Raw genomic sequence first — 13,473 nt, 5'->3', positions numbered from 1 at the left:
AAATTCAGTGAAAGCAAATATTGTAAAAGCAATAGATAAATTTAGTGTGCCCTAAAACAATTTAGGAAGGGACGCGGTGGCTCAGTGGATTAGGACGCTGAGCTTGTCGATCAGAAGGTCAGCAGTTTGGCGGGTCGAATCCCGAGTGCCGCGTAGCAGAGTGAGCGCCTGTTACTCGTCCCAGCTTCTGCCAACCTAGCAGTTCGAAAGCACATAAAAATGCAAGTAGAAAAATAAGGGCTACTAAGGTGGGAAGGTAACAGCATTCTGTGCACCTTTGGCGTCTAGTCATGCCGGCCACATGACCACGGAGACATCCTCAGACAAGCGCTGGCTCTTCAGCTTTGAAACGGAGATGAGCACCGGCCTCTAGAGTTGGAAACGACTAGCACACATGTGCGGGTGAACCTTTACCTTTACCTTTAAAACAATTTAATTTATAATGAAGTTCTTTGTTAGGAATAAGTTCTGTTGTACTAAACCACGTCATAAACAGCTGGATAGTTGAACTTTTATAGAAAAATTTTGATAGTCATAATAAAGTGGGGGAGCAGAGGAATAAGACAAATATTTATAACCTGTACACCTGCATGAACAGGTCAGGAAATCAGATGGTGAGCGAAGGATTTGTATAAGGACAGTAGCAACAGATAATCTCTGTTGCATATTTGTTGATACCATTTGTTTCTCAAAAAAGTGAATCCTGCTTATAAATAAAATAGGCTTTTTAACAATTAGTAAGATAATGTGCTCTCTATTTAGTTTTCAAATGACAAGATTCATAAGACCCATTTCATGTGAGTTGATCAGCATCTTGAGCCAAGAATAACAATTCTGCTTGGCAGCCCCATACATAGATTTATTATTTATCCCACTCTGATGTGCTACAAGTTTATTTTGAAATTAATGGAGCAATACATGCACAATAGTTCCTCTGCAAAAAATAATGCTCCACTGAAATTTGTCTTTATATATTGAACTTATCCTTTTTGCCCAGCAACTAACAGAATAACATAGTTGGAAAGGGTCTTGGAGAACTTCTAGTCCAACCCCATGCTTAAGCAGGATACCTGATATCATTTCAGACAAATGGTTGTCTAGTCTCTTCTTAAAACCTCCAGTGTTGGAGTACCCACAACTTACAACTATTAATCATTCCACTGATATAGATTAACATAATAGTTCTCACTGACTGGAAATTTCTCCTCAATTCTAGGTTGGATCTCTCTTTTTTTAAGCTTCCATCTGTTACTTCTTGTCCTGCTCGCAGGTGCTTTGTAGAATAGGTCCACTCCCTCTTCTCTGTGACAGACCCTCAAAGTTGGAAGACTGCTTATTATGTCACCTCTTGTCCTTCTCTTTGCTAAATTAGACATACCCAGTTCCCTCCAGACTACTTATCATCTTTTGTTATGCTTCTCTGCACCTGTTTCTATAATCTCAACACTTTTTTTATATCATGGTGACAGAAACTGGATGCAGTATTCAAATTGCGGTCTTACCAGTCCTGTACTAAAACGTTACATGTCCTTGATACTGTTTCTCTGTTGATGCAGCCTAGGACTGCATTGGCTTTTTTCATAGCTGCAGCCCACTGCTGGCTGATACATAAGTGGTTGTCCTCTAGGACCCCCAGATCCCTCTTACAATTACTGCTGCTAGCTACCACCTATTCTATGTCTGTGCATTTGGCTTTTCTTACCTAAGTGTAATGCCTTACATTTCTCACCAGTGAATTGCATTTTGTTGGATAGAGCCCAGTGTTCGAGTCTGTGAAGATCTTTCTGGATCTTGAGCCTATCTTCTAAGATGTTGGCACCTAGCTTGGTGTTGTCAAATTGGATGAGTTCCCCCTTTTCACTCCTCTGTTGCTTCTATCTTTAAATCATTGAAGATATTCCACAGGATTCTTTTTTCTTGTCCATTTTCTGGGATGCATGCTTTCAAAGGAAGACAAGGTGGCAGTCTGGGAGATGGTTAGGAAGGAGAGACAAAGTAAGCATGGTTTGGCTCTTACATTATTAAAATTTCAAGCTCTGATACTCACTTTAAAATTGTGCAAAATGGAATTATAACAATATTTAAAGGAAAGCCAAGAGTTATCTACATGTACCAGGTTCCTAAATACAAAACAACTCTGTGTAGGCCAATAATCAGTTCAGCCAATTGGTTTGAATCCCAACTTGGAGGGAAAAACTGAGTTCATTTGCAACAGCAGAGATTTGTGGAGAGTTTTAATCCTTTCCAAGTGGCACATAGCTCTGTGGGGAGTCCTTCAAAGCCAACCCTATGGTGTGGAAATCTCCCTGTGATCCCTTTTGCATAGAAAGAAACATCACACGTTGTTTTTTTCTCTTCTCGGTATTGTCTGGCTTAACATGAGGTAGTTTGAAAAGAATGCATAAATACATTGCCAGGAAGAACAATAGACTTTCTTAGGAAACAATTAAAAATGGAATAATTATCAAGCTTCTCTTGACAATCTGGTATAATGCTAAACATGGAAACCACAAAAATTCTCCATAATTTATAATATCTTGAGGCCTGACTTTCTTGACCGGTCTAGTAGTTTCCTGCCTTTTCGCTTTTAAAGCCTTGCACCAAGGGAATCCCCTGCTTATAGTGAAGTTGACATACCCAAGCGATACTGAATTCAGAAGGAGAGATTTAAGCCCCTATTTTGCAGGAATCAGACAGCTTTTCTAGATCATAATTGTTATATTCCTATTTGGAAAAGATCAATTCAAGTTTCCAGAACCTGGAATCCTCCAGATCTGTTGAGATAACTAATTCTAGATTTCCAGCTGTTTGGTGGTTGCATAAGGGAATTTGAACTGTTGTCCAAAGGGGGGTCCCTACACTACATAGGTAGGGCTATGCTAGCTAAATAGGATGATCTGCAGCTCAAAGTTCTTCTAATTCAGGCTAGTCTATGCCTGATAAAAGATGATCGTGCTTTACTGTTTCTGCTTCTTTTCTTCTTAATTTTTTGGTCCTTCCTACTGAATCTAAAGCTCCAGAGCTAGGGTATCTGTCTGTCCCTTTTTAAACATACCAAAAGGTATGAAAGCTTTGATTTGAGGCATACATCTCTTTCCCCAAGGTCAAAACACTCTGATGGTGACTTGTTACTTCCAGCAATTGAATCATAGTGCACACTTTCTCTTCATGGAGAAGCTGCATATCCTTCCATTACACTAAAACTTACCTGGCTTCCTGTTCTTCCCCTTTTGAAAAAATAATCCAGTGGGAGAAAATTCTTCAGATGGCTTTTCCTTGGGATTTCTTGAAAGTATAGGAAACGCCCCCCCAGAGATATGATTATCCAGTGGAAGACAGAATAGTCCATTGACTGTCATTTCATCCAATAAGTACAATAAAAGCAGAAGAAGGCAATCCAAATTCTCTGTTTAAAAAATGGCAACACAAATTTTCTTGCATATGAGAATTGATAGAAAAAGGACATTTTTTTTCCAGATTGGCACTAGTTTAGTAATATGTTTTTCCTGAAGGGAAAGATTAAGAGGACTTGGTAGCAAAACATTTGAACATCCACATTAGGAACCCCCAATTTTTTTTTGATGATAATTGTATTGGTAGAAATGAGCGCATGTTCTGGAATGTCTTCCATTCACAAGTCAGCTGAACAGCCTCATTATTTATTGTCTCTTACACAGTTTCAATATGTAATAAAAATTTATAAGGCCATAACATTTGTTATAATTTAGTTCCTTCATAGATCCTTGGCTTCATTCCATCCAGTTAACCACTAAAGCAGCAGAGAAGTGAAATGGTGTTTCTCTCTTGTAAAAATAATAAGATTGATACTATTATCTTTTTCTGCAATTGCAGAATCCAGAGGAATGGCTCTTTGGTTGCTGTTTACGTTGGCTATGGCATCTGCGAACAGTTCTTTTTCCACAATGAAACGTGAGTTTGAATGCTTTTGAAAAAGTGATATTACAATGTTTGAGGTATTTAACATAAGAAATTTCATCATTAAGTCTATGCTATAATTGTTTTCAGCACCAGCTGTTGCTGTACCAAGTTCTGTTTTTACTTTTATTTTATATTACTTTGAACTGGACATTCTGTGAATTAAGCATCAGCGCCTGCAGGAAAGCTATCATAGTGGTTCAATCTAATCCAAAATCTCATAAAGCAGGATTATGGCCCACATAGAAGCTGGTACACTAATGGCTGAAGGTATCTGATTTTCTGCCTAAAGACTGCTGTGCAGAATACAAAACACACCTACAGAAAGGCAATGTTATGTCAATGATTTTAAATGTCACATTCAGTGACATCACTAAAGAACTGACAAAAAAACCTTGGACACTTCATAGAAGGAAGCAAATATCTCAACTCCCCAGTACAGTGCCTCCAAAGAATCAAAGACATGACAATAGATGAAGATGGAATTGTGATCTCAATTGATGTCATAGCACGTTTTACATAGCACAGCAGACTATAACAATCACATGGCATCACCCTAGCACACAAACCAACTAAAGCCCTCCAAAACATCCTGAGTAAACCAAAAGACTTAGCAGCCCTGGAAGAAAAAATGAGTCATTTACAACATACAGTGTAAGGACTGCAATAGCCACTATGTAGGACAAACAGGCAAAAGACTAGCAGAGTGCATCCATCACCACTAACGAGTAGTCAGAAGACATGATGAAAACTTGATTTCACAACACATGCACAGACTTGAACTAGGAAACAGTGAGCCTTCTAGACCAAGTCCAAAAATGCTGACGAATTCCTGGAAGCCTGGCACGCATACAAATTGGGCATCAACAGACACATAGAGATAAATAACTTCTACATAACATTCAAAAGAGACAGTCAAAAGGCCAAAAAGGAAACAAAATGACCGAAATACCTCCTCATCAGCAATCAATACCCAGATGAGCAGAAATTAACACAAAGGTTAACCTAAGACCAACAGTTAAGAAGCAGACAATACCCTAATCAAGGAACTACCAACCAACAAACAAACAGTAAACAATAGCCCAAACAACCAGCAAGTACACTCCCACTTACACAAACGGGGCAAACCATCAAATATATAAAGTGAGAGCAAACCTCTCTTCTACCCGTACCATTTCAGCGACAGTGATAAGGAGCAGGATTTTTCTGCAGTGCTAAAGTGATGAATACTGTATTCTAAATTTGTGCTGCCAGAACAAGGTTACTATCAAGTCTATACAAGAGCAGAGGTCCTTAGCACAGCCAAAGCCTCAATCAGCACCCTCTAAATCAGGGGTGTCAAACTGCTGGCCCACGGGCCAGTTGCATCATATGGAGGCTGCGCCCACCCCATCTCTGGCAATGCAAAAAAAAGTGATGATACGTCACGACATGTCACATGACGTGGCGAGTTTGTTCTAGATAGTGGTGATAGAAGAGAAAAATCATTAAATGCTGGAAATCATGTTTCATGTTATTATATATTATTAATCATATCCCATGCATTTAGTTAAATAATATTTAGAAATGACACAATGCATTTATCCTGATTCCTTTTTCAAAAGTGACTAACAGCATGACATGAAAAAGACAAATGAGACTCTGACCTGAATTATAATTCATTGCACTTCTGATCCGGTCTGCTTGTTGGAATATTAATCACATAGCTTGTGTTTCAAGTCATTTACTGTAACTCAGGATTCTTGGATTAGTGTTCAGGTAGGGGGAAAAAAGGTGAAAAAATTAAAATGTTCCTCTGTTCTTTAAGAATCTTGAACCATCAAGGCGGTGAGGAAATCACCCCCTTGTCCTCCTCTGTTTGAACATAATAGCAACCCAATTCTTGTTTCTATTTATTTCTAAATATATAGCATGGAAGGCATTGCTTTATTATTGTCAGAAGGTATATTTTAGATCCCATCTAGCCAGTGTACATTTATTGGTTTGGAGGTGCTTTAACTGGATCACAACCTATTCTTTTCCACTTTGAGTTGCTAATTTGGCCACCCTTCTTTTATCACATGCATTATTTTATTTTCAGCATTGGAAGCTTAATAATAGTTGTGGTGGGGAAGAAGACTGGAGGAGGAAATGCATTGAAACTTATCGTAAAACAGTTCTTTATTGGTGGTGTCTATGCATCAAAAAGGACGCAGTGGGTTAGGACGCTGAGCTTGTCGATCAGAAGGTCGGCAGTTTGGCGGGTCGAATCCCGAGTGCTGCGTAACAGAGTGAGCGCCTGTTACTCATCCCAGCTTCTGTCAACCTAGCAGTTCGAAAGCACGTAAAAATGCAAGTAGAAAAATAGGGACCATTACGGTGGGAAGGTAACAGCGTTCCGTGCGCCTTTGGCGTCTAGTCATGCCGGCCACATGACCACGGAGACAAACGCTGGCTCTTCAGCTTTGAAATGGAGATGAGCACCGGCCCCTAGAGTCGGAAATGACTAGCACACATGTGCGGGGGAACCTTTACCTTTACCTTTATGCATCAAATATTTTCTAACAAAGGAAATAAGTAATCTTGAAAACAGAATTAAAAAAAACAAATAGAATATTTAAAAGGCAGGCCTCACCCAGTGCTTAGTATTACATACTAACATAGGCAAATTAAAGTGCATAAAATAATTTTAAGAAGGACTGTTTAGAAGAAGGCTCCACAATTTAGTGCTTTGAGGAACATGGTATCTATCATGCTAAAACTAAAAACACTGCAGTCTTTACTCTTCCTTCAAAAAAGAATGTTTATTTGTTATTTCAGATTTCTTTATCCCACCTTTATTGTTTTTATAAATAACCCAAGGCAGCAAATGTACCTAATAATTCCTTCCTCCTCCTATAGACACAGTTTTTTTCCTCTGCTGAACACTTAATTTCCACAGTTCTGCTTATGTCTATTATTCATGTAGTGTGGCCCTATTACTTTTATCCTTCTCATCTGTTCCACCACCTTCTCTATTGGTATCATTATTAATATTATCTCTTGTTATCATGATTATTACTACTTTGTTGTTTTGCATCTACACTGAGAGCTTATGCACTGGAGACAAATTTTTTGTGTGTATAACCACACTTGGCCAATAAAGTATTTTACCTATTCTGTGAGGTGAGTTGGGCTGAGGGAGTGTGACCGGCCCAAAGACCAAAATCTATTATAGATCAAATTCTATTATAATTATTCGTAATAGAAGACTATACCCATTTGGAGCTACAGAATATTTTTTTCAAGTGCCCATTAAAACCATCCCACCACCCCAGCTGTGCTTATAGTAGCAAAATTTCCCATCAGTTCCTTGGCTCAGGCAAATTCCTGATAAAAATGAGGAAGCAGCTTGTTCTTAATTTTTGCCATTAGTGGGTGGAGAGACTGAGACTTAGAAGTTTAAGGAAGCATTTGGTTGAATCATGCAAGATCAGAGTGGGTTGTCTTGAGTCTAGAAGGGGGACTTCAATTCTCAGAATTCAGAGAGTTCAAGTCCACACAACTTGCAATTGCTAAAGATGAAGAACGGTGGTCTATGAATTGATGTACAAACCTCTATAAAATTAGTGCAGCCATTTGCACTGCAGCCATGCCAGAAAGGAAAAGCAACCAATTGAGCCTTTACAACCACAATTTATTATCTTTTTCCCCTACAGGACTGAATTAGGACCTGTCCACCCCCTAGGCAGTTTTATTTTTGTAAGGCCCTATTACAGTTGTAATTCAGATCCTTATGAGATTATAAAAGCAACACCTGCTGTAGGAGACTTTCTTCTGTCCAAGGGGGAGAGAAAGAGAGAGAGAGTATACAGTATTTTATAACTTTCTGCTGGCTGTTCTTTGGTGCTATGAGATTATTCTGTCACAACTGACTGGTTCATGCATTTGAGACTTAAAAACAAACAGTCATATATCTTTTTTCCCCCAGTATGGAAACTCAAATAAACCTAATTAAATGGTAGTATTGTCTTGGGTATATTTAATTTTAAGCTGTACAAATCTTGATTTTAATGTTCCTTTTCATATTTTTATGTTTAATAAAACATGTTTATAGGCTCTAAAAGCTTCATAGCTCTTAGACATTGTGCTTAGGGAAGATGAAAAGTCATTGATATGAAATAATCTAAAATGAATTAATGTTTGGAAGAGTGTCTTGGCAATCATTCATTCAGGCAAAAGCTTCTCCTGCATTTAGTCACTTGTCAGTTAGAGCATCAAATATGTATATGAACTGGTTATCCTGTGTTTTGAGTGAGAGGGTAATTTACTCCTTCCATATCTCATGGTATTGTATCAAGACACTTCAGATATTCTGTGGATCACTAAATCCCAAACGTGTAGGCAGCGATCTATTGCTTTTAATTGCATTTCAATTAATGTTACCTTAAATCAAATCACTGTTTTGAGAAGAGAAGTATCTAGTATGTTGCTCAAAGAACAAAAAATATGAAAAAGAAGTCCCTGATATAAATGAAATGCTTATACTTGTATGAAAATATTTGAGGACTTCATTAAAAGCAGTGTAAAGAATAAGCCATAATATCGTAAAATTGCTTTCTGTTCTCTGTACAGATTACTCCAGCCAATGTCCTCTATAAAGCGGATTACTTAATGCACTTTGTAGAGGAAACTGGAGAACATAAGCTTGGGAAACAGCTCATGGAATAATATATTAGCAAGTTTTCAAAAAGAAAAAAATCTCAGCTGTTTTAAATCTGGAGTAAAGTTGGATCCAATTATAAAGCTGCCATGATGTCCTTGTGATAGTAATAACTCATCACTGGGACAGGGAATGGATTTTTCAAGACCACATCAGCAAGAAAAACAAAGCTGCTTTTGGACATCTTGACTAAAACAGATGTTGTTGTTTTAATTTTTCCTGATCTACTATTGTAGAAAGTAGATGCAGAAGGAACCTGAATCTCCTGCCAGCACTCATGAGTTTAATAAATTTTATAATGAAATATTTAGCTGTGCGGAATGGTCAAGAGAAGAACATACAAATATAAAATTTGTTAAAATTTAGTTACAAAACTCTTGCCTGGAACCAGACAGAAGTATTATTAGCAGACAGAAAGACCAATAGTGTAGTCTCAAACTTTGCTTCTTTAAGAAAGGTGGACTGCCGCTTTGGCTGGGTAATTCTGGGAGTTGAAGTCCACCTCTTGAGAAACATTGGTTTAATGACACATCATTTTACATGCTGATCCTGCAGCGTAAAGATAGGGCATGGTATTTTGCTCTTTGTCTTCTGTTGTTGAATACAGGCACATATTTTAAAGAAAGCCTTTTAGAATCCACAAGGTAGGCTTGTGAGGTTTTAAAATAAGAGTTTTACATTTCATCACCAAGAATCACCTTATATAACTAAATTCTATAGTTACTATTACTCCTTCTGGGTTTAATCTCTCTTATCACTTAAGAAATTAAAATCAACAACTTTGGGAAAGAGTTTAGAGTTTAGTTCAGGCTTTCAGCTTTCCAAAGTTTCTCCTTCAGACAAAATAGCTAATATCCAGGAATTTCATGGGAAGGAGGAAAGTGACTAACATTTAAGACATGTCTATAGTATGTTAGTATGTCTATAGTATATTGCTTTCTTAGATTAAATGAAGAAGGGACTCCAGATGTGCAAATTGGATCTTATCAGATGCATAGTAGATTTTAGACTAAATTGGCTTTTGCTGGGAAGAAAAAAACATTTGTTGGGTTCTAATTTTGGAAATAAATCCAGTTGTTAAAATCAAAGCTGTTTCCAACCTGTATGTATCACATTAATCTTTATCCCTTACCCCTAGGCAACCTTTTGAACTGGACATATAAAGAACTCAAATTTCAAAGCTGCTGTAACTAAACAATATCGTCACTCTTAAATATAGTAAATATGTAAAAAATATATGCAAACAATGCATCCATAAAATTGTATGAATTTGACAGCTTTGTTTTGTAACAATTTCTTTTATTGCTTTTATCACATTCACTATCCTAAATTACTAGAGGCTGTTGAAGTTGCCAAAAAATGCAGAAAATGCCTCAAAATGTCAAGATTTGACAAACAAGTTCCTTAATCTCCAGGCATCCAGTGTAATTTTCAGTTCTCAGGGGTGTTACAGATTTTTGTAGAGCTTAGAGTTAACATTTTTTCCAGAGTAAATATGCTATTGCCATTTTCTCTAGCATCATATGTTAAAAATGTTCAGATTCTTTTTTTTATTAAAAAGTTTTACAATACATTTTATCTTTAACAAACCAAAAAAAGAAAAAAAAACCTCCCAACCACCTCCCCTCCCACCCTCTTCCCCCTCCCCAACCCTCCCCAACCCCTCCCTCCCTTTTCCTCCCCCCCCCACTTCCCAGAGCAAAATACAGGGTATAAAAATACAAACAATCATAATCTAACTTACGCAAACAATCCTAAACTATTTAAACTATCGAACTTTAACTCATATAGGTAAACTCCAAACATATATATATATATCATATCAATAATTATACAAATACAAAATAATACTTTCCAACCTAATACCAAAACACAGGGTATAAAAAGTACAAACAATCATAATCTAACTTACACAAACAATCCTAAACTATTTAAACTATCAAACTTTAACTCATACAAGTAAATTCCAAACATACATATATATATCATATCAGTGATTATTCAAATACTAAATAATACTTCAATCTAATACCCAATAAAAACAATCCCAAATAAACCAATTTATGTCAATTATCTAAAGTTATTCCTCATTCCAGCTAAGCTTTAAATTCATATTATCCTAATGTATTATACAACTTAAAATACCATAGGTTAATTTCCAAACTTAAATTTTTTTATATAATCACATCATTCTTATATTCTTATATTCTATTACCTATTCCAATATTACCCATAAAAATATTACAAGTTAGCTTCAATCACAAAGAAAACAATTTATATCAATTTTATAAAACTATTCTTCTACCCAACTAAGCTTCAACATACTAAAACCAGGTTTATACAACCTTCCCTTCTCCTAATGTATTATACAACTTAAAATACCATACATTACCTTCCAAGCTTAAAATTTCCCATCCAAATAGCAAATCATAACCTACAGAATATCAATAAACACTACTACAAATCTTCCCAATTAACTTTTCATAATCATCTTAAAACTAAAACAACACAAAGTATTACATAATTATTTTATAAGGGTAAAAAATATATCCCCAAATATTTAGTCCTTCAAAAATGTTCAGATTCTTAAAAAATATATTCTTACTAGTAAGAAGAAATTGTTCTATGACTTTTCTGATATTGAATGAAAATGGCCAAGATAATAAAGTTAAAAGGCAAATGAGTCACATTTAAGCTATTGCTAATATGTTCTGCAAAGATGGAACCATTAGTTGCAGATGTAACCTGTCACTGTTGTGCTGTGCTCAGCACAGCAGCTGTTTGCAATGTCATGCAGCTTAGGAGCTCAGTACTTTGCCACCTACAGCAACCCACAGAGCATTATCCAATTTTTTAATGCTGCTACTGGTAGAATGATGGTGATTTCAAGTATCCAAAAAATATGGAAACTTTTGTACAATGTGTAATCATGGTCGGATGATTCTGACCATATTTAAGGGGCACTATGTTTAATCAAGTGCTCTATGTCAGTGTTTCTCAACCCTGGCAATTTTGAGTTGTGGACTTTGACTCCCAGAATTCTCCAGCCAGCATGGGATCTTAAGGTGTCCAAGGTTGAAAAACACAGTTTTATGTCTTTGACTGAAATCAGTGACAGCATCTAAGCAAATTTGGCTGATCTTGAAAAGCAAGGTCAGGTTTGGTTAATGCTTGGTTGGGAGAATGTGAAGAATTCTCGGGATTGTAGGCTAGTGGGGCAGATTAAAAAACATTCCTCAAAAAATAATTGTAACTATGTCCATGTTGTTCCCAAGAATTAACTTGGGTCCATGTAATCACCAAAAGCTTGACTCAAGGGAGACTTATTTCCATGTCTTTATTTACTATTTTTGACTGTAAATCTGAAACTTTGGATTGAAGTAGTAAAATTTGGAACCATTCCTGAGGTGAATCAGATTTAGATTTAGTTTCCTGCCTCAGTAGGGGGTTGGACTAGATGACCTTCCAATATCATCATTGTCGTCGTCATCATCATCATTATTATCTTTTATTCATTAAATATGAACCTCAGTTAACTGAACATTCAAATTGACTGGTGCTGATGGTTGACACGGATTGCTGCCAGCATCCTAGGTATCAACCAGGTACTTCCTTAAAATGTAAGATGTTCCGAGTAGCGCAGTTTATTATTATTATTGTTGTTGTTGTTATTATTATTGATGTAATATAATGTTACACTTCTTATAATGCCTTTGGAAGTGAAACATGGCGTCTTTATTCCTTGAACTCTTAAGTTGGGGCCAACAATCTTTTCAGTTATTAGGAACTTATATTTGGGAAAGCCCCCAAACATAAAAAGGCTGAAAATTTGTGAGATAATTTAAGCTGATTTGCAGTTGAAGACCCAAACAACAAACCAAATACTATGTAGTACTATCTGTTTGTCAGGTAAAAATAAATGAAAAACATGCAGTTAAAATATTCTTAAAATTAAAATGATATTTACATTAAATTTATGGTCTGAGGGTGGGGCATAGAAGGCAAAACTAAGGCCTTTGGGGCATTTGGCTGAAATCACATATTAAAAGCTTTTTTATTATAAATCTCAGATCAACAAGTATCTCACAGGTTCTGAGCATATGGCAATCTCCCATGAGGGTCAAAATTTGTCAAGATTGCAAAATTCTTTCCTGAAATCTGGAGCCTAATATGAGAATATTAATTTGCTACGTTGTTAATCATGTGGATTTTCAGTCAGTTTTTAAAGTAATTTTTATTCATTTTTGGAAGGTTGAGTTGATCATCACATGGCCAGTCTTTGGTCAAAAATCCTGTCCTTTCATCTACTTTCCTTTCCTCAAAAGCATCTAGTAGAAATGTCGCTATTGTAAGATGGACTACAGGGAGTTTCAAAAATATTGTTCTTCGGTGTGTCAGAGTTCCTTCTGTGCTCTTAATCATTTGGGAGAATTAAAGTTTACATGATTCCTTGTGCCAAAAGCAATGCTATTGCAACAAGAAGTCAATGCATTAAAGTCTCTAAACTGTATGTCCTCCATTTTGTTTTACATTGTAAGGTGATCTCCTCAGACAATGGATAGAAAAAGCAACAAGAAGATATTTTAGGACAGAGCTCCAATTAAGATCAAAGGATCTTAATCAACAGGATGCCTCTCCCTCATTGTAACTCAGAAAGAAAGTTCTTATTATTTATTATCTCAGAGGGCAAATTTATTGGTTAAATTTAGTTGCAAGTAATGGACTTCAAGCTTAGACATCAGGAGGAACTTCTTGACTAAATGAGCTGTCAACCAATAATGACTTTTCATTCATTAGAGGTCTTTAGACAGAGTTGGATGGTTATCTGTCATAGATAATTTAGTTGATCAAGGACT

At 36.4% G+C, this 13,473-nt stretch overlaps 1 protein-coding gene across 8 annotated transcripts in view; it reads left to right on the top strand.

Annotated features, from left to right (window-relative positions):
* The window catches only part of LOC310636732 (growth hormone receptor-like), a 171,979-nt gene that overhangs the window by 63,221 nt on the left and 95,285 nt on the right, over nucleotides 1-13,473 (top strand). For all 8 annotated transcript variants that reach the window (XM_083356817.1, XM_083356816.1, XM_083356813.1 and 5 more), the window contains one exon: nucleotides 3,853-3,930. In XM_083356817.1, coding sequence (XP_083212943.1) covers nucleotides 3,853-3,930 — 78 coding nt within the window. The remainder of the gene's footprint in view (nucleotides 1-3,852; nucleotides 3,931-13,473) is intronic.

This window comes from Vipera ursinii (assembly GCF_947247035.1).
Source record: "Vipera ursinii genome assembly, chromosome: 2".
Taxonomy (NCBI): Eukaryota; Metazoa; Chordata; class Lepidosauria; order Squamata; family Viperidae; genus Vipera; species Vipera ursinii.
This window is presented reverse-complemented; position numbering and strand designations above follow the sequence as displayed.